The sequence below is a fragment of the Pan paniscus genome, chromosome 17 (genome assembly GCF_029289425.2).
Source record: "Pan paniscus chromosome 17, NHGRI_mPanPan1-v2.0_pri, whole genome shotgun sequence".
Taxonomy (NCBI): domain Eukaryota; kingdom Metazoa; phylum Chordata; class Mammalia; order Primates; family Hominidae; genus Pan; species Pan paniscus.
Window position 1 is genome coordinate 60677336 of NC_073266.2, and position 23692 is coordinate 60701027.

General features: G+C 35.8%; 1 protein-coding gene across 1 annotated transcript; it reads right to left on the reverse strand.

The window, feature by feature from the left end:
- Positions 1-6700: 6700 nt before the first annotated feature.
- On the reverse strand, positions 6701-16393 carry SYT4 (synaptotagmin 4). Its single transcript, XM_003830208.5, has 4 exons — positions 16084-16393; positions 12390-13204; positions 10520-10640; positions 6701-9456 (listed from the first exon to the last, which is right to left on the reverse strand). The coding sequence occupies exons 1-4, from the start codon at positions 16115-16117 to the stop codon at positions 9149-9151; spliced, it is 1278 nt and encodes a 425-aa protein (XP_003830256.2). The 5' UTR covers positions 16118-16393; the 3' UTR covers positions 6701-9148.
- Between the last annotated feature and the right edge of the window lie 7299 nt (positions 16394-23692).

Here is a 23692-nt window from a genome sequence, read left to right on the forward strand (position 1 = left end):
GTTCCTATTTCTCCACATCCTCTCACCCAGTATCTTTTGTTTCCTGACTTTTTAATGATCGCCATTCTAACTGGCGTAAGATGGTATCTCATTGTGGTTTTGATTTGCATTTCTTTAATGACCAGTGATGATGAGTTTTTTTTTCATATGTTTGTTGGCTGCATAAATTATTCCTTTGAGAAGTGCCTGTTCATCTCCTTCACCCACTTTTTGATGGGGTTGTTTTATTCTTGTAAATTTTTTTAAGATCTTTGTAGATGCCGGATATTAGCCCTTTGTCAGATGGATAGATTGCAAAATTTTCTCCCATTTTTTAGGTTGCCTGTTCACTCTGATGATAGTTTCTTTTGCTGTAAGGAAGCTCTTCAGTTTAATTAGATCCCATTTGTCAATTTTTGGTTTTTGTTGCCATTGCTTTTGGTGTTTTAGTCATGAGGCCTTTGCCATGCCTTTGCTATGTCCTGAATGGTATTGCCTCAATTTTCCTCCAGGGTGTTTATGGTTTTAGGTCTTACAGTTAAGTCTTTAATCATGTTGAGTTAATTTTGGTATCAGGTTTAAGAAAGGGGTCCAGTTTCAGTTTTCTGCATATGGCTAGCCAGTTTTCCCAATACTGTTTATTAAATAGGGAATCCTTATTGCTTGTTTTTGTAAGGTTTGTCAAAGATCAGATGGTTGTAGATGTGTGGCATTATTTCTGAGGCCTCTGTTCTGTTCCATTGGTCTATATATCTGTTTTGGTTCCAGTACCATGCTGTTTTGGTTACTGTAGCCTTGTAATATAGTTTGAAGTCAGGTAGCATGATGTCTCCAGCTTTGTTCTGTTTGATTAGGATTGTCTTGGCTATGCAGGCTCTTTTTTGGTTCCATATAAAATTTAAAGTAGTTTTTTTCTAATTGTGTGACGAAAGTCAATGGTAGCTTGATGGGGATAGCACTGACTCTATAAATTGCTTTGGGCAGTGTTTCCATTTTCATGATCTTGATTCTTCCTATCTATGAGCATGAAATGTTTTTCCATTTATTTGTGTCCTCTCTTATTTCCTTGAGCACTGGTTTGTAGTTCTCCTTGAAGAGGTCCTTCACATCCCTTGTAAGTAGTATTCCTAGGTATTTTTATTCTCTTTGTAGCAATTGTGAATGGGAGTTTACTCATGATTTGGCTCTCTATTATTGGGGTATAGGAATGCTTGTGATTTTTGCACATTGATTTTGTATCCTGAGACTTTGCTGAAATTGCTTATCAGCTGAAGGAGATTTTGGGCTGAGACGATGGGGTTTTCCAAATATACAATCATGTCATCTGCAAACAGTGACAATTTGACTTCCTCTTTTCCTATTTGAATACCCTTTATTTCTTTCTCTTGCCTGATTGCCCTGGCCAGAACTTCCAATACTACGTCAAATAGGAGTGGTGAGAGAGGTCATCCTTGTCTTGTGCCGGTTTTCAAAGGGAATGCTTCCAGCTTTTGCCCATTTAGTGTGATATTGGCTGTGTGTTTGTCATAAATAGCTCTTATTATTTTGAGATACGTTCCATCAATACTTAGTTTATTGAGAATTTTTAGCATGAAGGGTGTTGAATTTTGTCAAAGGCCTTTTCTGCATCTATTGAGATAATCATGTGTTTTTTGTCATTGGTTCTCTTTATGTGATGGATTGTGTTTATCGATTTGCATATGTTGAACCAACCTTGCATCCCAGGGATGAAGCCAACTTGATCGTGGTGGATAAGCTTTTTGATGTGCTGCTGGATTTGGTTCCCTAGTATTTTGTCGAGGATTTTTGCATCAATGTTCATCAGGGATATTGTCCTGAAATTTTCTTTTTTTGTTGTGTCTCTGCCAGGTTTTGGTATCAGGATGATGCTGGCCTCATAAAATGTTTCTTTTTTTTTCTATTGTTTGGAATAGTTTCAGAAGGAATGGTACCAGCTCCTCTTTGTACCTCTGGTAGAATTTGGCTGTGAATCCTTCTGGTCCTGGACATTTTCTGCCTGGTAGGCTGTTAATTACTGCCTCAAAGGAATTTACCATTTCTTCTGGATTTTCTGGTTTATTTGCAAAGAGGTGTTAATAGCATTCTCTGATGGTAGTTTGTATTTCTGTGGGATCAGTGGTGGTATCCCCTTTATCATTTTTATTGTGTCTATTTGATTCTTCTATCTTTTCTTCTTTATTAGTCTGGCTAGTTGTCTATCTATTTTGTTGATATTTTCAAAAAACCAGCTCCTGGATTCATTGATTTTTTGAAGGGTTTTTCATGTCTCTATCTCCTTCAGTTCTGCTCTGATCTTAGTTATTTCTTGTCTCCTGCTAGCTTTTGAATTTGTTTGTTCTTGCCTCTCTAGTTCTTTTAATTGTGATGTTACAGTGTCAATTTTAGATCTTTCCTGCTTTCTCTTGTGGGCATTTAGAGCAATAAATTTCCCTCTAAACACTGCTTTGGCTGTGTCCCACAGATTCTGGTACGTTGTGTCTTTGTTCTCATTAGTTTCAAAGAACATCTTTATTTATGCCTTAATTTCGTTATGTACCCAGTAGTCATTCAGGAGCAGGTTGTTCAGTTTCCATGTGGTTGTGCGGTTTTGAGTGAGTTTCTTAATCCTGAGTTCTAATTTGATCGTACTGTGGTCTGAGAGACTGTTTGTATGATTTCCTTTCTTTTGCCTTTGCTGAGGAGTGTTTTAGTTCCAATTATGTGGTCAATTTTAGAATAAGTGTGATAAGGTGCTGAGAAGAATGTATATTTTGTTGATTTGGGGTGAAGAGTTCTGTAGATGCCTATTAGGTCCGATTGGTTCAGAGCTGAGTTCAAGTCCTGAATATCCTTGTTAATTTTCTGTCTCATTGATCTGTCTAATATTGACAGGGGGTGTTAAAGTCTCCCACTATTATTGTGTGGGAGTCTAAGTCTCTTTTTAGGTCTCTAAGAACTTGCTTTATAAATCTGGGTGCTCCTGTATTAGGTTCATAGATATTTAGGATAGTTAACTCTTCTTGTTGCATCGATCCCTTTACCATTATGTAATGCCCTTCTTTGTCTTTTTTGATTCTTGTTGGTTTATAGTCTGTTTTATCAGAGACTAGGACACTGCTCTTCTTGAGCAGTATCTTCGTGGTGTTCTCTGTATATCCTGAATTTAAATGTTGACCTGTCTTGCTAGGTTGGTGAAGTTCCTCTAGGTAATATCCTGAAGAGTGTTTTCCAACTTGGTTCCATTATCCCCATCACTTTGACGTACACCAATCAAACGTAAATTTGGTCTTTTCACATAGTCCCATATTTCATGGAGGCTTTGTTCATTCCTTTTCATTTTATTTCTCTAATCTTTTCTTTCTGCTTTATTTCATTATCTTCAATCTCTGATATCCTTTCTTCCTCTTGATAGATTTGGCTATTGATATTTGTGTATGCTTCACAAAGTTCTCGTACTGTGTTTTTCAGCTCCATCAGGTCATTTATGTTCTTCTCTAAACTGGTTATTCTAGTTAGCAATTCGTCTAACCTTTTTGCAAGGTTCTGAGCTTCCTTGCATTGGATTAGAACATGCTCCTTTAGCTCGGAGGAGTTTGTTATTGCCCACCTTCGGAAGCCTATTTCTGTCAATTTGTCAAACTCATTCTCCATCCAGTTTTGTTCCCTTGCTGGCGAGGAATTGTGATCCTTTGGAGGAGAAGAGGCATTCTAGTTTTTGGAATTTTCAGCCTTGTTGCACTGGTTTCTCCCCATCTTCGTGGATTTATCTACCTTTGGCCTTTGATGATGATGACCTTTAGATGTGGTCTCTGAGAGGATGTCCTTTTTGTTGATGTTGATACTATTCCTTTCTGTTTGTTAGTATTCCTTCTAACAGTCAGGTTCCTCTGCTGCGGTCTGTTGGAGTTTCCTGGAGGTCCACTCCAGACCCTTTTTGCCTGGATATCACCAGTGGAGGCTGCAGAACAGCAAAGACTGCTGCCTGTTCCTTCCTCTGGAAGCTTCGTCCCAGAGAGGCACCCGCCAGATGCCAGCCAGAGCTCTCCTGTATGAGGTGTCTCTCGGCCCCTACTCAGAGTTGTCTCCCAGTCAGGATAAATGGGTGTCAGGGACCCACTTGAGGAGGCAGTCTGACCCTTAGCAGAGCTTGAACGCTGTGCTGGGAGATCTGCTGTTCTCTTTAGAGCTGTCAGGCAAGGACGTTTAAGTCTGCTGAAGCTGTGCCCACAGCAGCCCCTTCCCCCAGGTGCTCTGTCCCAGGGAGATGGGGGTTTTATCTATAAGCTCCTGACTGGGGCTGCTGCCTTTTTTTCCTCAGAGATGCCTTGCCCAGAGAGGAGGAATCTAGAGAGGCAGCAGGGCCACAGTGGCCTTGCTGAGCTGCGGTGGGCTCCAGCCACTTTGAACTTCCCTGAGGCTTTGTTTACACTGCGAGGGTAAAACTACCTACACAAGCTTCAGCAATGGCAGACTCCCCTCCACCCCGCCACCTAAACTTGAGCATCCCAGGTCAACCACAGACAGCTGTGCTGGCAGTGAGAATTTCAAGCCAGTGGATCTTAGCTTGCTGGGCTCTGAGGGGGTGGGACCCACTGAGCCAGACTACTTGTCCCCTTGGCTTCAGCCCCCTTTCCAGGGGAGTAAAAAATTCAGTCTTGCTGGCATTCCAGGCACTACTGTGGTAAGAAATAAAAATTCCTGAAGCCCCCAATTTTGTGCTTGAAACCCAGGGCCCTGGTGGTGTAGGCACTGGAGGGAATCTCCTGGTCTGTGGGTTTCAAAGACTGTGGGAACAGCATGGTATCTGGGCCCAGTGCACGGTTCCTCACTGCTTCCCTTGGGTAGGGGAGGGAATTTCCTGATTCCTTGCACTTCTTGGATGAGGCGATGCCCCACCCTGCTTTGGCTCACCCTGCGTGGGCTGCACCCACTGTCCAACCAGTCCCAATGCAATGAACTGGGTACCTCAGTTGGAAATGCAGAAATCACCCACCTTCTGCATTGATCTCTCTGGGAGCTGGAGACTGGAGCTGTTCCTATTCGGCCATCTTGCCAGCAATCCTCTATTTAATCATTCTTAGGATAACGTACCTTAAGAACAAAAAGAACTGCTCTTAAAATATGTTCTATAATATTATTAATTTTGGGGAATCATATTTTTGACAGTGATACTAGTATTGTTTTCTTTTTTTGGTTTGGTTATAGTTGACTTCTATTTCCCATTAAAAAGCTTTATTGAGGTTTAATTCATATATAATAAACTGCACACAGTTGAAGTATACAGTTTGGTATACTTTGGTACTCGTATGGATATTTTGGTACTTGTTGTATGTATCGAGGGGTCATTAACTTTTATTGCTGAGAAGTATTCCATTGTGAAAATAAACCACAATTTTCTTGTTCATTCACCTGTTGATGAACATTTGACTTGATTCCAGTTTTTTTACTATTAAAAATAAAGCTGCTATGAAAATTCATGTGCAAGTCTTTGTATAAATGTATGCATTCGTTTGTCTTAAGTAAATACTTAGGAGCAAAATGACTGAGTCATGTAATAGGCAAATTTTTAACTTCTTATGAAAATTACAACTTACTTCCCAAAGCAGTTGGACATGCTATATTCCTTTTAGCAGTGTACAAGGGGTCCATTTTCTGCATAACCTTGTCAGCCCTCGGCATTTTCAAAATTTTAATTTGTGTTACTATAATTGGCGTGCAGGGTATCTTATTGTGGTTTTAGTTAGCATTTCCCTAACAGCCAGTTTCCTTAGAAAATCTCCTCCACATCTCTAGTTGCTCTTGGCAGGTAGATTTTCTTAAAATATACTTGAATTCTAAAATGTAATGTCTCTTTTAACATAAGTATGTACACTCTTACTACAATTAATACAATTTGAAACAAAATAAATTAACAGTAAATTCCAGTTTTATTCCATTTGCAAGATCATTTTTTTCAACATGTGATTACCATAGAATATTTCTGTAGGGACTAGAGCTGTGAAAAATGTCTGATTCTCCAGGTGGTGGGTCCTGTTGTTCCCATTTGCCTTAGCTGGTGTGTAATGGTAATATAATATATTATAGATGTTCTGGTCTGTTTTTTCCTCCTTCTTTAAGAAAAAATAAGACATCCAGGTCCTCATCATTTTATTAACCAAATATTTCTCAGGATGTGAAAAAAAGAAAAAGGAATATAAAAGCAGTGATATGAAATAGGTAATGAAAGATGTTAAAATAAGAAATGAGATAATGGAAAAAATAGAAGAGTAAATAAAGAATGGTGGCTGAAAATACTGGGGAGAAAAGTAAATGAAAAATAGAAAAGTGAATAAAATTTAGAAAAAAGTCAAAGAATGTGAGAATAAGCCTAAACATCTAGCAAAGCCAGTTGATGAGGTCCCCTTGAGGAGAGTGGAATGGTATGGAGGGAAGGGCAGGGCAGGCCATGAAATCCTCTTGAGTACTATTCCTTCCTACTTGATTCCATTGCCTATGCTCCTTGATCCTCAAGTTTTGCTTCTGTATAATAAGGTTAATGATATCTGCTCCAGGTGATTGTTATGAAGATTTTTTTAAAAGGTATATTAAAGATTCTGATGCTCAGTAATTAATGGTCCCTAACCTATGCAAGGAGATCCACTAGGGAAACTTGAAAATTCAGTCAGCAATAAGAGAAGCCTTATTACAGAGTCCATTGGCAGAAAGTCTGCATTGAAACGGGTTGGGCAAAAGCAGCAATTTATTCATGTCTTACAAACATGGTCTTACAAACATCATACAGAGCTGGCACAAAAGAACAGACACTGTCTCGTACACCATGCTTCCTTCCAAAACACTTCTATTGAGTTACAACATCAGAACAAATCAATTACTGAGTTACACAGTTCTTCAAACATGTATACCTCCCCATTTGGGTGGTGAGATTGGCTAATCAGACAAACAATTAATTTACATGTTTAATACAGTGCAGGATTTGTAACAGGATTCAAGATATTCACATTGATATTGTAATACATTCTAAAACAGTACATTTTCAGAAATGATGAAATTAGATATTAAGATCTCCCTGCCTGTTTCAATTCCTTTGTTGTTTCTTTTCTTTCTTTTCTGAAAACCAGTTGCAAATAGTTTTACTCAACTTTTCACACTCAAAAACACTTTAAATTTTAAAAGCTAAAAACTATTTACAAATTATCCATTTTAATTTTAAAAATGTTTGTTGTTGGTTTCATTGTTCCATGTTAAAAAAAAAAATCAGCCTCGTCCAACAACCATACCTCAGCTGCTACCACCATTAACTTCTGGCTGCCATGAAGAATACTTAGAATTGGCCCCTTACAACTTTTCAGAGGTCCAACATATATTCTGTTCCATGGCCCATGATACCAAATGCACATACATAAAATGGCCATTTGACTTCCCCAAACTACACACCTACTACAGTTCATTTCATGTTGCTTTCACAGAGATGCCGAGTGGAGCAAGATGCTGTGAGGTGACTTTGTAGTGGAATGAAGACAATGATTGGGAAATATGCTTTTTTAATCCCAAAGTCATTTTAAAGCACAAAAAAGAGGTTGATTTTTAATCTTTCTACATACAGAATGTAATACATTTTCTTTACATTAGGCATAGTCATAAAAAGCATGTATAAGTTGTTTGGAAAATGCATTTTTCATAGAATTTACAAACACTGTGATATCAAACACATTCTCAAAAACTGCTAAAGTACTGACACAAAACCTGACTCAAAATGTAAATTTTTCAGTAGACTTAATTTCTAACTTGCATATTTAATAATTCAACTGTACTCAAGTTCCACTCATACTTTTCTAAGAACTCAAATATAGTGACATTACTCTCAAGCTAATTCTTTTCAAATAATCACAGGGTGCAGCTTTAATCTAACAGGTTCTGAATGAATTTCAGAACCCTGGCACTGGAAAATGATACAAGACACAAGTCTGTAAACTGCTCTATAGACAACAGCTCAAGACAAATTAGCCTAGAAAAGATAGTGAAACACATTCTTTGTTGTGCTAATTTGACAGCCTAAGTATATTTTGCGTGAACATATGTAAATTATATTAGAATTGCTCTTGAACGATTTTGTAGTCTTACATTTGTTTGTTGGTTAAGTAACACTTTTTATCTGGCAATGTAAAAAATCTTCACAGTCTTTTCAAGTAGCATCTTAATCTTTTCTGGGGACAATAAATTAAATGAAGACTTAGGTGGCCATGCAGACTCTGGGTACAAACGATGGCCTTAAAAGTACACTTGCACACTATACCTATTTCCTATAAGAAAATTGCACTTCTAACTGGATTTCTAGTTGAAGTTTATTTCTTTATTCACTAACTAATTCAACAATTTCACAAAGGTACATAGGGATTTCTCAGGCCACACTGAGGCTTGTGACAGGCAGTGAATAATCCAAGGCCATGGTTCTTATGTGAGGTTATATTTTACAAAATTTTGACTCACATGTAACCTTAGGGGGGAGAAAAATTATTTTTCAGCCACAGTGTTCTCAACTCAGCCCTTTGATAAAATAATTTCTCAGCTTGTTCACTGTCCTTTTGAAATGAATCTGAGTTACTCTTATGATAAAATTGCATCAAATAATTACAAACCAAACTGAAATGACCAGATACTTTTATATGCAGGACAACCATTTGCACATGACAGAATTAATAAATACAAACTGGAGGACATTTTTTTAGTATCTTTGGATTTAAAGAAAAATTGATTTCCCCAACCTGAAGATAAATGGATAAATTTTCACAAGGCAAGGCATACTTTTCGTTTTTAAATCTTAATCACATTAACTTTTTGTGACATGTTCCAATGAGATTGTCACATTTATAATTTGGGATTCTGGCACAGTATTCATAAAATGTCTGACTATTCCTAGTTATATCACTGGTAATCTGAAGGAGATATTGAATATCTTATGAAAATTTATCCAACTCTTCTAATAAATAGGGAAATTATCATGATACACATTTGAAGTTACTTTCTGGTCTACTAATTCAATTCATTTCTAGCAACAACAACAACAACAAAAAGGTAGCTTGATTTCCCAAGCTTGCAATCCAATATCGAAAGAAAGAAAATTTCTCCTTGCCTAGTAAAAACCTTTAAGTTCCAACTCACGGCTAGGATGCTAACCATCACAGAGCACGTGCCACTTGGCAATTTGTCTCCTGGGGTAGTCACAGATCTCTTTCCAGTGCTCTCCACCAGTTCCTTCTGCTGCTGCACCCAAGACTAACTGCCCGATTACCTCATTTCGGGACCCCCTTTCAGAATCCAAAACCAAAAATTCAACACTTATATCTTCAAGGCCCTCACAAGGAATATCAAAGACAAACAGCTCATTGAACACTGCATTGGGGGTGCATTTCTTCACATGAGTCTTCTTCTTGGAGATTCTCTTTTTGGCATGGTACAGGTTCACTTTGACATAGGGATCTGCAGTGGAACATAACAGGCATTACAATGGCATAACTGGGCTGGAGAGCTGATATCAAGATAACAGTGCTCTTAGAGATCATGGCATGCCAATGACATGTGGTTACCAGGAAAATAAGTCAAAACAACAGAAAAATATGGATAAAACTTGGCATTTCTCTTGTCAACAGAATTGAAAATAAGGAAGAATATGGAAAATAAGAGAAAAAAGTTCTAAATTAGAGAATAAGGGAAAAAATTAATGATAGGAAAAGAAGTAACACAAAAGGAAAGAAAATAGAATGTTCTATGGACCCATTCTGATTACTATTAACTTACTCCAGAGAATAGGATAGAAGGAAAAAAAATATATTAGACAACATGTAGCTTTACTGACTTGTATGACTTTGGGTGAGTCTATTTCCCTGACTTTTGGCTGTGTTTTCCATCGAATGAGGATTTAGAGTCCACAATGGCAATATTCTTTTTAGTTTTAACTTTTATGAATTTCTTTAGTCACAGGCTGGATTTGCTTTCTGTTTCCTAGTGTTGAGCTTCTCTGTGTCATTGTTAGTATGTAGATTTTAAGTTCATGCTACTTTATCACAATTACTTTTGCCTTTTTCTGGTGGCACCATATGAGTTAATTTTAGCTTCACAATCTAATCTTTTAAGACCATGTTTTCAACTCCCATCATTAAATAATAATAATATTATTAGATGATATTTGAAGAAGTATGTATTTCTAGTTCTCACAAGGCCCCTCAGGATGAGTAGCATCATGTCCAGTTTGTACAGTTTACGAAACATACCCAATCATATTTTGCTAGTGAATGGAAGGGTTAGGATTTGAACTCAGGTAATTTTAAACTGTAGCTTATTTTGTTTCTCATTGTGCTATACAACACAAAATTGGTGTTTTGTTTCATTTTTTGTAAAGTAGTCATAAAACTAAAAGCTAACTTTTATAGCAGATACATAAGGTATTAGAGAAAAGATAGAAGAGTAAGAGTAGGTGGGCTCATTTGCAGTCAAATACATTCCAATCATACAGTGAATCTAAATATTTCAGAAGCATTCTTACCTGAAAGTCCGGACACATCAGATTTAGGCAGATGTCGAGCTTTTAAGACAACCACAGTTAGAGTGTTTGTGGTGGACTGATAGCAGAGAGAGATCAGTAACTCACCCCGTCCTGAAGACTTCTGCAGAAAGAGAAATGTGATATAAGTATTTCTATCTTTTTAACTTTGAAGTTTGTACTTTCATTAAAGTTTAAATAACATCGTCATTTAAATGTAATCTTACTTATTTTTATTTTAATATTCTAAGGAATTGAAGAGTAACTAAAAGCTTTTGAGCAGTACCATCGCTGCTTGAAAAACCACTGCCTGCCATCTTGTGGTCTTGTTTGGTACTACAGGAAGTTAAAATTAGCAATAAATTGGCCACACCCATTACTTAGAAATGTTTAAAGGATATTTAAATTATATCCTACACAGGATTATTTTTGGCTTTTGGTTTTTAATAACATCTCTACTTTTCAAAGTTATTAATAGTAATAAAGCTTATCTAATTCTTTGCATGAGTATGTGTTGGGTCAAATGACTCTACACATACTCATGCAAAAAATTAGATAAGTTTGATTTGATTTCAAATTCTTTAGCACCGACATATTGAAATTTGAACTCAGACCCAGTGAGAATTATTCTGACCCCAACTACATTCCTGGCCCAGAGGGATAATGGAGTTAAAATTCTCTGCCTCTTTCACAACAGCAAGTTTCCATTTAAGCCAAGGAATGAATTGATTTTAAGTATTGGAGAGCATTGTTTTTGGACAGTGTCATAGAGTCCTTCTTTGCGTGCTACTTAGATTTCATTTGTACTTTAAAGACAATAGATAAGATATCCAATAATTCAAAGTAAAAGTTTTGACTGAATGTAACAATATATTAACTTGGTGTTTGTTTGCAACTAAGAGTGATAGCTGACACAAAACTAAAACTGCAATATATTTATACAAAAACTAATATAGGACAGCTGTATAAGTAGGCACTTTAAGGAGAATAAGAGTAGAAGAAAGATCCTTATTCCCACTGTGTCACTTAACCAGCCGGGTGTCTCAAACAAGCTGTGGAATGTATCTGAACCTTGACCAACATTAATTTCAATAGGAGAGGAGACAGTCAAAATGAGCTCTCAGGTTTTCAGCTCTGAAACACTATGTTGTTTAAAAAACACAAATTAGTATGTTTATTGATTTTTATAAATCATTGTATTATAGAGAGAAGTTATTCTGAAATACCACTGTTGAAATCGAGTTTCAAATTTAAAGTGAAAATGGGGTTAAATTTGTATCATTGATGTCTTACTATTTTCTAATAAACCCAGAACTATCAGAGTAGTATAACTACAAAAATAGCAGAACTCATTTCCTACTATATAATTTAGAGATGAGCATTTATAATTGAAAATGACGTGATGCCTCCTCCTTGAAAGGCAATTCCATGGAAAGTCAATACAATTTCCAAATCTTCAGGAAGAATTGATTTAATTTTAAATTTCAATTTTAAATTCAATTATGTTGACCTTGAAATCTCTTTGTTAACTTGCTTATGAATAAGAAATATTCACCTGTATTTTAAAGTAGCAGTGTCTGTCAAAATATTTATGACAGAGATTAACAAAAGTATTTACATAGGTGATATCTAAATATCCATAAAGAATGCCTATTTATTTTACATCATTAAAACACTTTGAGTATTTCAGTTATGGATTAAATTTTATTTCATCTGTTCTATTCCCTTGATCTCCATTAGATTATAATTAATAATAATTAAACATGGTAAGGATAATATGGACAAGCTTATCATATTAATAAAAATTCCTTAGACACCAAAATGCTACATAAAAGATTGTTTATAAATACTTTAAGCACTGAAAATAAATTACCCTAACATTTCTCTTGATGATCTCTCTATTCATTAACATTTTTCCTTCAGATAATTCAATTCCCGAGAGAGGAATTAGAACTTCCCCAATGATATCATCTCTTGAAAACCTGTCAAAACTCAAAATTGTGAAGTGCAAGGCCAATTCTTGGATTTGGGTGTAGGGGATCCCATAGAATGTAAAGGTCTCATCAAAAGCTGGATCCAAGGTTTTTCTCAGCACTCTAGTTTTCACTTTATGCTTCTTCTCTGGGAGGATCGTCATTTTGATATATGGGTCAGAGGTCATCGACTGCTCATCCATGGCTGGCAAGCCACGGGCTTCCTTGATATTGACCACAAATGCTTTTCTCTCGAAGTTGTATTCTAAGGAGAAGAAGAGAGTTCCCAGCTTCTCTTGTTTCTCTTCTGAAGTAAGGGAAGTGCTGGACTTTAAACTCTCAGGGGAAACTGACTCTTTTTCCCCTTCTAAAAAGAGCTTCGGGGTTGCATTCTCCAGATCAGAAGGACTGCCAGGTTTGAGGTTGGTTTTGGGAAAATTGCCATTGAGATCTCTCTTTTCAAGATCCAGATGCAATGAATTCTTTGGCACAGCTGGCTTATTCTTTACTTCATTTTTATCATCTGCTCCAAACTTCTTTTTGCTATTTAGGTTTTCAGGGTAAATATCAACTCCCTTAAGCACATGCACAAACTTGTATGGAGGAGTCTTGTTAGACTTGGATGATTTTCTCTGACAGCAGATCCATGCAAAGAGAGAGACTGTGAAGACCAGGCCAAATGCACTGAAGATCCCCACCACTGTGGGGATTTCATCTGAAAAATCAAATGACCAATAATATACATTAAAGAAGTAGAGCTGGAGATATGAGCCTTTTGAAAAGCCTAATAGAGCTAGCAATTGCTATAGGTTGGATAGATTGAATTACTTTCCAACTGTTCTGGGTGTGAGTTAAGTGTATATTTCACACTAACTTCAGGTACAAACACATCCCCACAGGAAAAACATAAAGTGTGCTAGAAATTCCTTCATTTCAGTGGTTTTTCATTAATGAAATAAAAAGATGAAAATGGTCCTGAATCAGATATGGGGGAATGCTTAATGACTCTGACCTGTCTTTGTTTTCTCAGATAACATGAGACAGCTACAATATGATGGATCAGTACTAATTTCATTATTTTTTATTGTCATTTTGAGGCTTTCCAGAGCATCACTTTTTACTGGAATTCTAAGTAGTTCTTTACTCAGAATTCAAGCAGCAAACATTTAGGGACTCAGTGGTTCACTCAATTGTAGGAAATTGATTGTGAAATGATATTTGCCATTGCCACAAACTCATTAATAATTTTCATCCCAATTATGGAACAGTGGTAAAAGAAATATACATATATTAGAGAAAGTAAAACAAAAACAGAAGAGCAACAAGGTACCGATATTTTGTAACTTATAACACTACCATCCCTTTGTATGACAATTCCAAATTTCTCAGTCAAACACTGAATCATACAAAGTATAAATTAATTAAACTTAAATAAGATAAAAACAGAACAATGGTTATAAGTGAATCAGCATTCTTTAACATGTAATGAGAACAGTGAGATTTAGAGTTCAATTTTATCTATAACTCTCTTTTATCTATAACTCAATTTTATCTCTTCCCCTAGCACATGGCATGGCAAATGATAATCAAACTGAAATTGTCATTATTTTCTTGAATGATGGCACATTAAATTACTGACATTAGGTAATATCAATTATGCATAAGGCTTATCCTATTTTATATGTAAGCATCTTTCTTGAACAAATGGTTAGTAACACTATGGAAGTAAAAGCAGTATTACTACATCTATACATAGTGAATCCATAGAGTCAATGCTTAATATCATCCAAGTGAAAATAACTAATGTGATATTACATACATTTAGTTCCATTGCAATATGCTTTTTATCCTGAATAGTAAATAATAAAGTTATAAGTTCCAGCCCAGAAAGGGTTAAAACTTTTCTAAATAACCACAAGAAAACCAGTCTTTTGTTACTTCCGTTCCCCATCCCCCCAAATCTTCTGCCAATCTACTTCATAATTACAAAACTGAACTCAGAGAATGTAAGGTTAAGAAAAGACAAATGAAATAGAAGATAAAAAGGCCAATAAAATCACAATAAAAATCCTATATTTTAATGTACAGAAACTGAATCATGTAAAGATGAAATAAACTTTTGACTTCTCCAGGTGGAAAAAAGAAACAGTGACTACTACAATATAAAGCAAGAGCTAAAGATAATCAGCTAAACTTGGTATCAGCTTTTCAGTTTTTCCTTCTATTCAAGTCTTTGTGAAAAAAAAAATGCACCCACATTCCTGGACCATGATAACCCAAGGCCAGGGAGCAAAAGCAAAGTCATGAACTGAGAGAGTTCTTTAGCCAATGTAAAAACAATAAAAACAGTAGAAAATCATTTTTTAAAAGTAGACTGATAGTCCATGCTAGAACATATTTTCACTGGCACAGTCTCTAAAAATTCCTCCATATTAGAAAATCATTCATGTTTCAAATGAAGAATTGGGAATAAATGTCATACCAAAATAAACCCAATAACCCAAATGGAAGGCTGGGAAAGAAATTCATTTATGAACATAATATCACAAATTGTCCCTATTGAATAGTTATGTCAAATGGCAAACATTTTCTATAACGTGGAAACACTTATCTACTCCCTATGTATTCTCTACTGATAAGGTCTTACAATCTTGAAAGGCAAGATCATAGTTATTTTACTCAGCTTAATAACAATTATCACACATCTGTAGATATCACTCCTCTTCACAACCTTCTATGAAATTTCATGATTTAAAAAATATGTGTAAGTAAAATTCTGACCTTTTTCCTTTGGAATATACTGGGATCTAAAAATAGTACTTTTTTATTCTATGAAGTACGTCTAATTTTATGTACTGAAACCAAAAACTTGGTGTGAGAAAAGGAAAACTGAACGGGAAAATTGGAGCCCTAATTCAAATTTCCAGCAGCTTTTAGCTAATTGTGCAACCTATAATACTTCCCTCATCTCTCTGGGCTTTGGTTAGCTCAGCAGTGAAATGAAATGGGCTGAGCCAGTTCATTTTGAAACTCTCTTTAACCCTGCTACCATATGATTCTGTCTTTCACTAGCAACATATTTCAAAGATACAAGAAAAACATAGCAGAGAAAAACACCCATATGGTACACCCTGTAATAAAATATACATTGCCAAACCCCAATAGACAAGTTGCTTTTTTTAACCAAGATCAAACCCCAATGTAACCAGAGATATATTTATCTTCTCCTAATAAAATATAGATTTACCTACAAGTAAGAATCACCTACGAAATAGATGAAACCAACATGGGAAAAACAGACCCCTTTTTCTTTACTCAGTACATGCTGCAATTTACAGAAGTACCTGAAAATTTAAGAACTTCTTGAAGGTAAATTCTCCCTAACAGAAGACAGTTTCAGGGAGAGAGATACCAAGGAAGGGAGAGAAGCTGCAGAAATAAGCCACAATTGCCTGACTGCCATTCTCATTTTCCTTTTAAATTAACTACCTAGGAAATCTGTATTCAACAACCGGGGAAAAAATAAATGAATAAACAGTCCACCCCAGAGTATTCAAGGAATAACCGCAGTCATAAGTTCAGTAACTTGCTTACCAAATTCTTCCCGGCTGGTGGTGATCGGAGCCATTTTTTACTGCGTGTTCTGTCCGAGGTGCTGAAGGGAAAACTGCCTGGCTGGATTCACTTGCCTGGATCTGAAGCGCCGGCTTTCGGAGCGCTGAAAACAACAGCGCAGAGCCCAGGGGACCAGCTCCTGGAACAGGGAGGAGGCAAAGAGGGAGGTCCACTCGCCCTCGCACAGTGATTTGCCACCTCGGTTCCTGTTTTGGCTCTTCTGAGAAGCTCGTCTCCGAGACTCCAGACGTGGCTGGAACCCGAATTGACGCAATCCTGACGCTACAGGGCTGAAATCAGCACCTGCCCCCCTCCCCTCCTCCCTTCAAGCTTTCCTTCTTGCTTCCTCCCTCTTCTCTTGAGGATTCAACACATGCTCATCAATTATTTTAACTGTTGGACCACTAGAGATTAGCTTTGCTGTTTTGTGGGGGCTCAGAGGCTCACCGAGATACGCACCGAAACTGATCCCTGTCAGTTCCTAATATAAAATCTCCTGATCACCTAGATGAATAAAAATATGTTTCTGAGTTTTCAGAATAACGTAACTTACAGAGGAGAACTTTCTGCTTCAAATTACTCTTTTTAACATGCAAAAACATGTTTTCTTGCTTTTTAATTTTTTTCTTTGACATGTTATACCTATGATACTTATTACATTTAGAAAAGATTCACTACAAATTGATGCATTTGATATAAGATAGTTTCCCCAGTATAATCCTTTATGTTCTAATAAATTATTAGTCTAAATATTTTGCTGGAACAGTTGATCTTTCCTGGTCTCTCAGCTCTCTTCCCTTTAATATCTGACATTTGACCAGTTAAAGCACTTAGGAACAGATGGGGATAATTCCTTGGATATTCAGAGTCACTCTCAGTTATGACTTTTGCAAATAATAAGGCGCTTCTGAAATGACATTTATGGTTAAAAGGCCTGACTTCTAGTACGTTTGTACAAAATAGTTTCCAAAATCAGGCCAACATCTGAAGTAACATTGGTAACATTGGTTATTTCAAAGGAAAGCATTCCTTTTTCTAAACTGATGATATTCTCGGAGGTGAAAAACTGTGAAAAATATGGTGTCGGATTCTGATTCATTGGAATCTGAAGAGTGTGCCTTTCTAAAACAAATGCTTAGCAATTTTTCAAAGGAAAGAAGTCAAGCTGTAACTCCAACTGTCAATTATTGCTCTGCAAAGAATTTCTTTGCTCTGGAGTTAATAAGGAAATGACATTCAGTGTGTGCTGGGATGTGGGAGAAGGGATACAGGGTGAGTCTCAGAAAGCTACTGTGCAAGTGACAGGTCCCTGCACATTGGCTAGCAGCAGCCCAGAGCATCAGGGCTCTGTCTGGGGAGAAATTGGCTTCAGTTCTTTGCATCATGGAAAATTTTATAAACCAGTCTTTTTTCTTTGCTATTCTATTTGCTCCCACATACTTGGCATTGGAGTGTTCCTCTAACAGATTTTTTTAAACTTTATATCTTCATGCTATGAAAACACACAAACTAATTTGCTGTATTTAATTTTTCTGCTGGCAGAGTCTGTGGTTGTGTCTTTATCATTTCACTTTATTCAGATTACTTATTTCCTTAATTATGCATGCATGCACCCTGTAGGGTTGTCCCTAGAAATAAATATCCATTAGGTTAAAGAATAAGTGGCATTTATTTGTGATGCATATCATAGGTGGACCAAATACATGGTGTGATGTTTACTAAAGTATATATTTTCTAGCTAAGTTATTGCTAACATATGTTTAAGCTCATTTGTTGTAAACATAAATACCTTATGTGTTTGTTCTATATAAATTAGTATCTCATTAATTTTACCTTCAGATGGTATAATGTTGTTATCTGTAAACTGTACAGATTGTTTAAACTCTATTTCTACGGAACCCACCCCATCCTTTGCTGTCTGACATCTGAGGAAACATCGTGATAAGATTACCTCTTGCCCAGAGCTAATGCTATTGTGGACTAAGTAACTATTTCATTGCTTGCTTTATAAGCAAACTGAAAAGAACTGTTATTAATTAAAATGTCTGAAGTTTCCCTCATTTTCATTTGATGAATAACATTTTAGGTATTATTCAATCTCTTTAGACAAGCTTCTAGCAACACCAGATGAGGAGTGGGCAGTAGACAGACCCCACACAGAGAGAAACCTGTACGTTTTTATGATTGAGATTCACACCCTACCACATTACTGAATTATTCTTTTTAGATCCATCAAACAAGTAACCAATTTACTGACGTGCAAAATACCCCTCTAGCAGGGGAGACTTGGGAGGAGGAGTTGTTGCTAGGTAACCACTTTTTCACCACCCAAAACACACAGCCTCAAACAAGTTCTTGCTTTGGCAAACACAGACCATTCTGTGCAGGCGGCAGTATTTACTTCAGAATGATTTTTTCACCGTTAAAATGGTTCAACTTTCACATTACTTTCTTTTCCAATTGCAAATGTCTATACATAATTTGAGAAACAATTAATAGAACACTTGAATTTAGTTTTAAGAAATTCAGTTTAATCTGAAAGCTATTGATGACTAATTATATGATTTTATTCTATTTTATAACGTAATTAAATTTAGTATATATTTTGATTTTTAAATTATTGTTTATGTTATTTATTAATTGTATAGTTCAATTTATATTTTCTCTTTTCTTTGAAAAATATTATTGGTGAAAGTATTTAGAACCTCATGCTAAGAAAAATATAATTTCAAAAAGTTTTGAAAATGCTGCCATGATCTTCAGTAATCTTTAGTAATACCTACATTAGTAATAAAATATCACTTTACTAAAATATCATTTTACCTACTGGTATGTGGGTGGAGTAGACTGAAGTATCTGATGATGGGAAATGGATAATTGTTTCAATGTTCCATATTATTATATTATGAATGCTGACTCTAATGCTAATGGAATAGATTTATATTACAAACACACCCAAGTAAAAATCTTGCAAGACAAATCCCTCTTCATTTGGTATCACAGAAATCCCTTTACTACATTTGTTTTTCTTCAACATATTCAGCATTTACTATGTGCATTTAATAGTTCATATATGACAGTGAACCCAAACCACCAAATAAATAAGTAAAGCTTATATTCTTCTTTTCTTTATTTTCTTTCAACACATATTAAACATGTATCACTAGATTTTTACTAAGTGAGTGATTCATATTTGTCAAAATGAGAAAAAATCATCTTTTTCTTCATGGAGCTTACAGACTATACAAGAAGTTGACAGTTTTTTTCTCTAGAACTAGACAAAGAAACTTATGAGATCATCATTACATACATATTTATTTTGCCTTGTTCTTTCTACAAACTCTGGTCAGCACTATTCTACAGCCATCACACCTATCTTATTCAGTCTCTTCTTATTGACCTTTTCCCCCTCACTATGGATCCATTATGATTCTTACACAGATTGCATTTTGTCTTTCCCTGTATCTCTCTATAAGTTCTTTATCCTTTAAGAATCAGTTGAAGTTTCATTTGTACTATGAAGTTTCTGACTTATCAGCACTCATGGATTTCTTCTGATTTAAATTCTTACAACACTATCTCTAGTGAAGTCTTTTAAGCCAGCTTGACATATCCTTGATCTACATACCAACAATTCCCAAAAAGATAAACCAAAGGCCTTCACTAATGCTAACCCCAAATATTCCACAAGATTCTTAATTTTTTATCTGCTCTGCACTAATTTATTTTTATGACTCCTATCTCCATTTTATTTTTACTTTTTAGGCCTGCCGTCACACTGCGGCCTTTGAATACACTTCTCAAATTCCTAAGTCTTGATATCTCAACAATAATTTGATCTAGAGCCATCCTAGAAGATTTTTCTCTTTCAGTTCATCTTGAATGTATTTCTTGCTAGCTCCTCTCCCTCCTTTTCCAATCTATTCCTAAGTGAGACCTCTCTTAGCCTTCCATTATCACTAAAAAACTGGGATTGGGCAGAGCAGAAGTATACTAAATTATTCATTTCAGGTAATGGAGATGTAAAAAATGTTTTATTATTAGACAATATTTATTTTGAAAATATAAAGATAAACACTGGTAAAACCGGCATGGATTAAAGCTCAAAAAATTATTGGATTATATATAGTCTTACATAAAATAGACAGATATTAAAAAAACAGGAAGCAAGAGTAAGGTTAAAATGAATCATAAAAATGATACAAAAGAAAAACAAGCAGATAAATTGAGCAAAATCTAATCATCTAAGTAAGCATGGAAGATTGACAAATTCCAAGGTAAAAGATCTTACACTTAGTTAAAAAATAAAGTTTAACCATATGCTGCTCATAGTAAAAATACTTAAATAAAAGTGGCTAAAATACTTAAATAACAGAATGCACAATGATTTATTAAACATAGAGAAATGTAAAGGATTAAGTTAAAAAGTCAAGAATAAAACTTGCTAGGCTTTGTGGCACGCCTGTGATCCCAGCACTTTTGGAGGGCTGGGCATGCTGGCATGCCTGTGATCCCAGCATTTCGAGAGTCCGAGATAGGCAGATCGCTTGAGCCCAGGAGTTCTAGATTGGCCTGGGCAACGTGGCAAAGCTCCATCTCTTCAAAAATTACAAAAAATATTTGGGTATGGTGGCATGCACCTGTCGTCCCAGCTATTTGGGAGGTGAAGATGGGAGGAACATCTGAGCCCAAGAGGCCAAGGTCGCAGTGAGCCACGATCGCTTTCCTGCACTTCAGCCTAGGTGACAGAGTGAGACCCTGTCTCAGGGAAAAAAAAAACAGTCAACAATAAAACATCAAAAGAAATAAGATATACAGTTTTACTATGTGAAAGTATATACTGACAATAAAAAGGCAACCGTTTTTAAGGCTTATGCTCCAAATAGCTTACCATCAAATGCGTAAAGCAAAATTGTGAAAAATATTGATGAGAAATATACAGCAACATAACTGTTAATTGTAGACATTATTACTTCTTCCAACCACTTACAGACTATTTTAATTCCAGGCTTGGGCCTTTTATCTGGGATGACAAAGTTTTACTGTCATTCTGTAAAAATTCAAACTGTAAAATTCAAATTATTTTCAAGGCATGAAAACTCTTAGAGAACAGAGATATTTCCTCAAATATTTATTAAAGGATTACTAGGAATTCTAAGAAAAGTGAGAAGATATTAAAATATATGATATTTTATTAAGAGAAATGGACTTAAAAATCAAGAAACTATACTCTTCAATGATTATGTAGTAGAACACCATTGAAAGAAGTTTAGATATATATGTGTGTGTGTGCGTGTGTGTGTGTATGCATCCAACAAACCAACAAACCAACAATCTCCTCACTAGCACATATAAATAACAGAGAAACTTTTACACAGGGCCAGGAGGGTCCATGATTTGTAATATACATGGCAGCATTCTGATAGCTGGAAGTTGAAGGCAACCTATAAATGTCCGTTGCAACACGAATGATTAAATTGAGTTAGGATTCTGTAATTCTGAAGTTAAAAGCAACCGACTATATCTATATCTACATCTGTTTCTGTATCTATATCTATCTATATCTAAAATACATATATATTCCAACACACTTATATCTTATAAAATATTATGTTAGAGAATTAGAGTTATAGGAAAACACCATTTACATTATAGTGGATTTTATTTATGTCAGACCTTCCAAAAATAATTAGAAAGCCATATGAAATGTGTTTGAAAAAGTTTGTATTACAGCATTTATGAATTGATGAGACAATTAAAGATTCTAGGGCCAAGTACAAGGGAAACTATAGAGAGGTGAACTGACAGTTTGCAAGTCACTTTTCCTCTGAGGAAATTATCTGATTCTTAAAAGAAAATTTTAAAAAAACTGAGAAATCAGGAAAAGAAACAGAGCTAAAAAATAGAAATGCAAGCAGATATTTTACCGATCTCACAGGACTGAAGAAGCAATAATTAGAGTTAGGGAATGCCTAGGAAGCTAGGAAAGAAGGAGCTGGAATCCTCAAAAGGAAGAAGATAACAGAAATTGTCACTGCCCTGAGTGATTTTTAGACTCCAGACATTTGCTCAGTATTTCAACTTTCAGGTGAGAGGTTTAGAAGCTAAGCAGAAAGCCACTGAGAAACAAAATGATGGCTTCAGGTGACTCATGGTGCTGAGGATACAAAACGTATGCCGTATTATCCATCAATGAAAAGAACTCTTGGCCGGGCGCGGTGGCTCACGCCTGTAATCCCAACACTTTGGGACGTCGAGGCGGACAGATCACGAAGTCAAGAGATCGAGACCATCCTGGCCAACATGGTGAAACCCTGTATCTATTAAAAATACAAAATTAGCTGGACATGGTGGCACGCGCCTGTAGTGCCAGTTACTCAGGTGGCTGAGGCAGCAGAATCGCTGGAACCCGGGAGGCGGAGGTTGGCAGTGAGCCGAGATCACACCACTGCACTCCACCCTGGTGACACAGTGAGACTCCATCAAAAAAAAAAAAAAAAGAATTCTTAGTAATCTCCACAGGCTGTAGTTGGGACTACTGTAGAAGTACACCAAGGAGAACAGATAAATCATCTGTAGAATGAACCCTATAGAAACATAATCCTGGCTCCATGTAGTTTAGTTCCTGAGTGGATAAATGTAATGTCATTCTACCAGGGGATATTCAAACTCAATCTGAAAAAGATAATATCACCCAGAACTGCTACAAGTTTTTATACACAATGTCCAGCATACAGTTAAAAAAAAATAAGGAGAAAGTATGCAATAAAAATGGGTCAATAGAGTAATGACATGGACAACTGTCATTAATATTGATAAGAGATAATAAGATGAAGTTATTTACCAGATAATTAGAATTTAGAAAACTCAGACTAACATTCTAGACCTAGAAAATACAGTTTTGACTGAAATAAGAAGTAAATGGACATAATGAACAGAGAGTTGAATAAAGTAATAGGATTGGTGAACAAGAAGAAAAGTCTATAGATAACATCCAGACTAAAATAGAGCACTAAAAATGTGGAAAATTCAGAAAAGAGTTTAAGAGACATAATGAAACATGGTAAACAGTAGTAGCAGAAGTACAATTTGGCAACCCAGAAGTGAGGGAAAGAAAAAATGAAGTAGAAGCAATATTTGAAGAAAAAATAATGACAATGAAATTTCTCAACACAATGAAAAAGATCAACCTGTACATTCAAAAGACACTAAATACTCCAAGCAGGATTAAAAGAAAACCACATAAAGCCTCATAGTTAAATGACTAAGACCAAAAGGCAAAGAAAAACATCTTGAAAACAATTAGAGAATAAGATAATAACATTTAAAATGCAGCAAAAAGACTCATCCAACATCCCAATAGAGATGACAGATGTCTGAAGACAGCAGAATAGCAACTTTAAAATGCTAAAAGAATAACTGCCAATCTAAAATTTAATGACAGCAAAATCAAGGTGAAAGAAAGAACTTTCTAGAAAAGCGGAAACTTAGAAAATCCATTGATGGCAAATGTTGACTAATAAAGGGAAAGTGATCACAGACAAAATCCAAATGCAGAGCAAAACAAAGAACATGGAAAAGGGTAAAA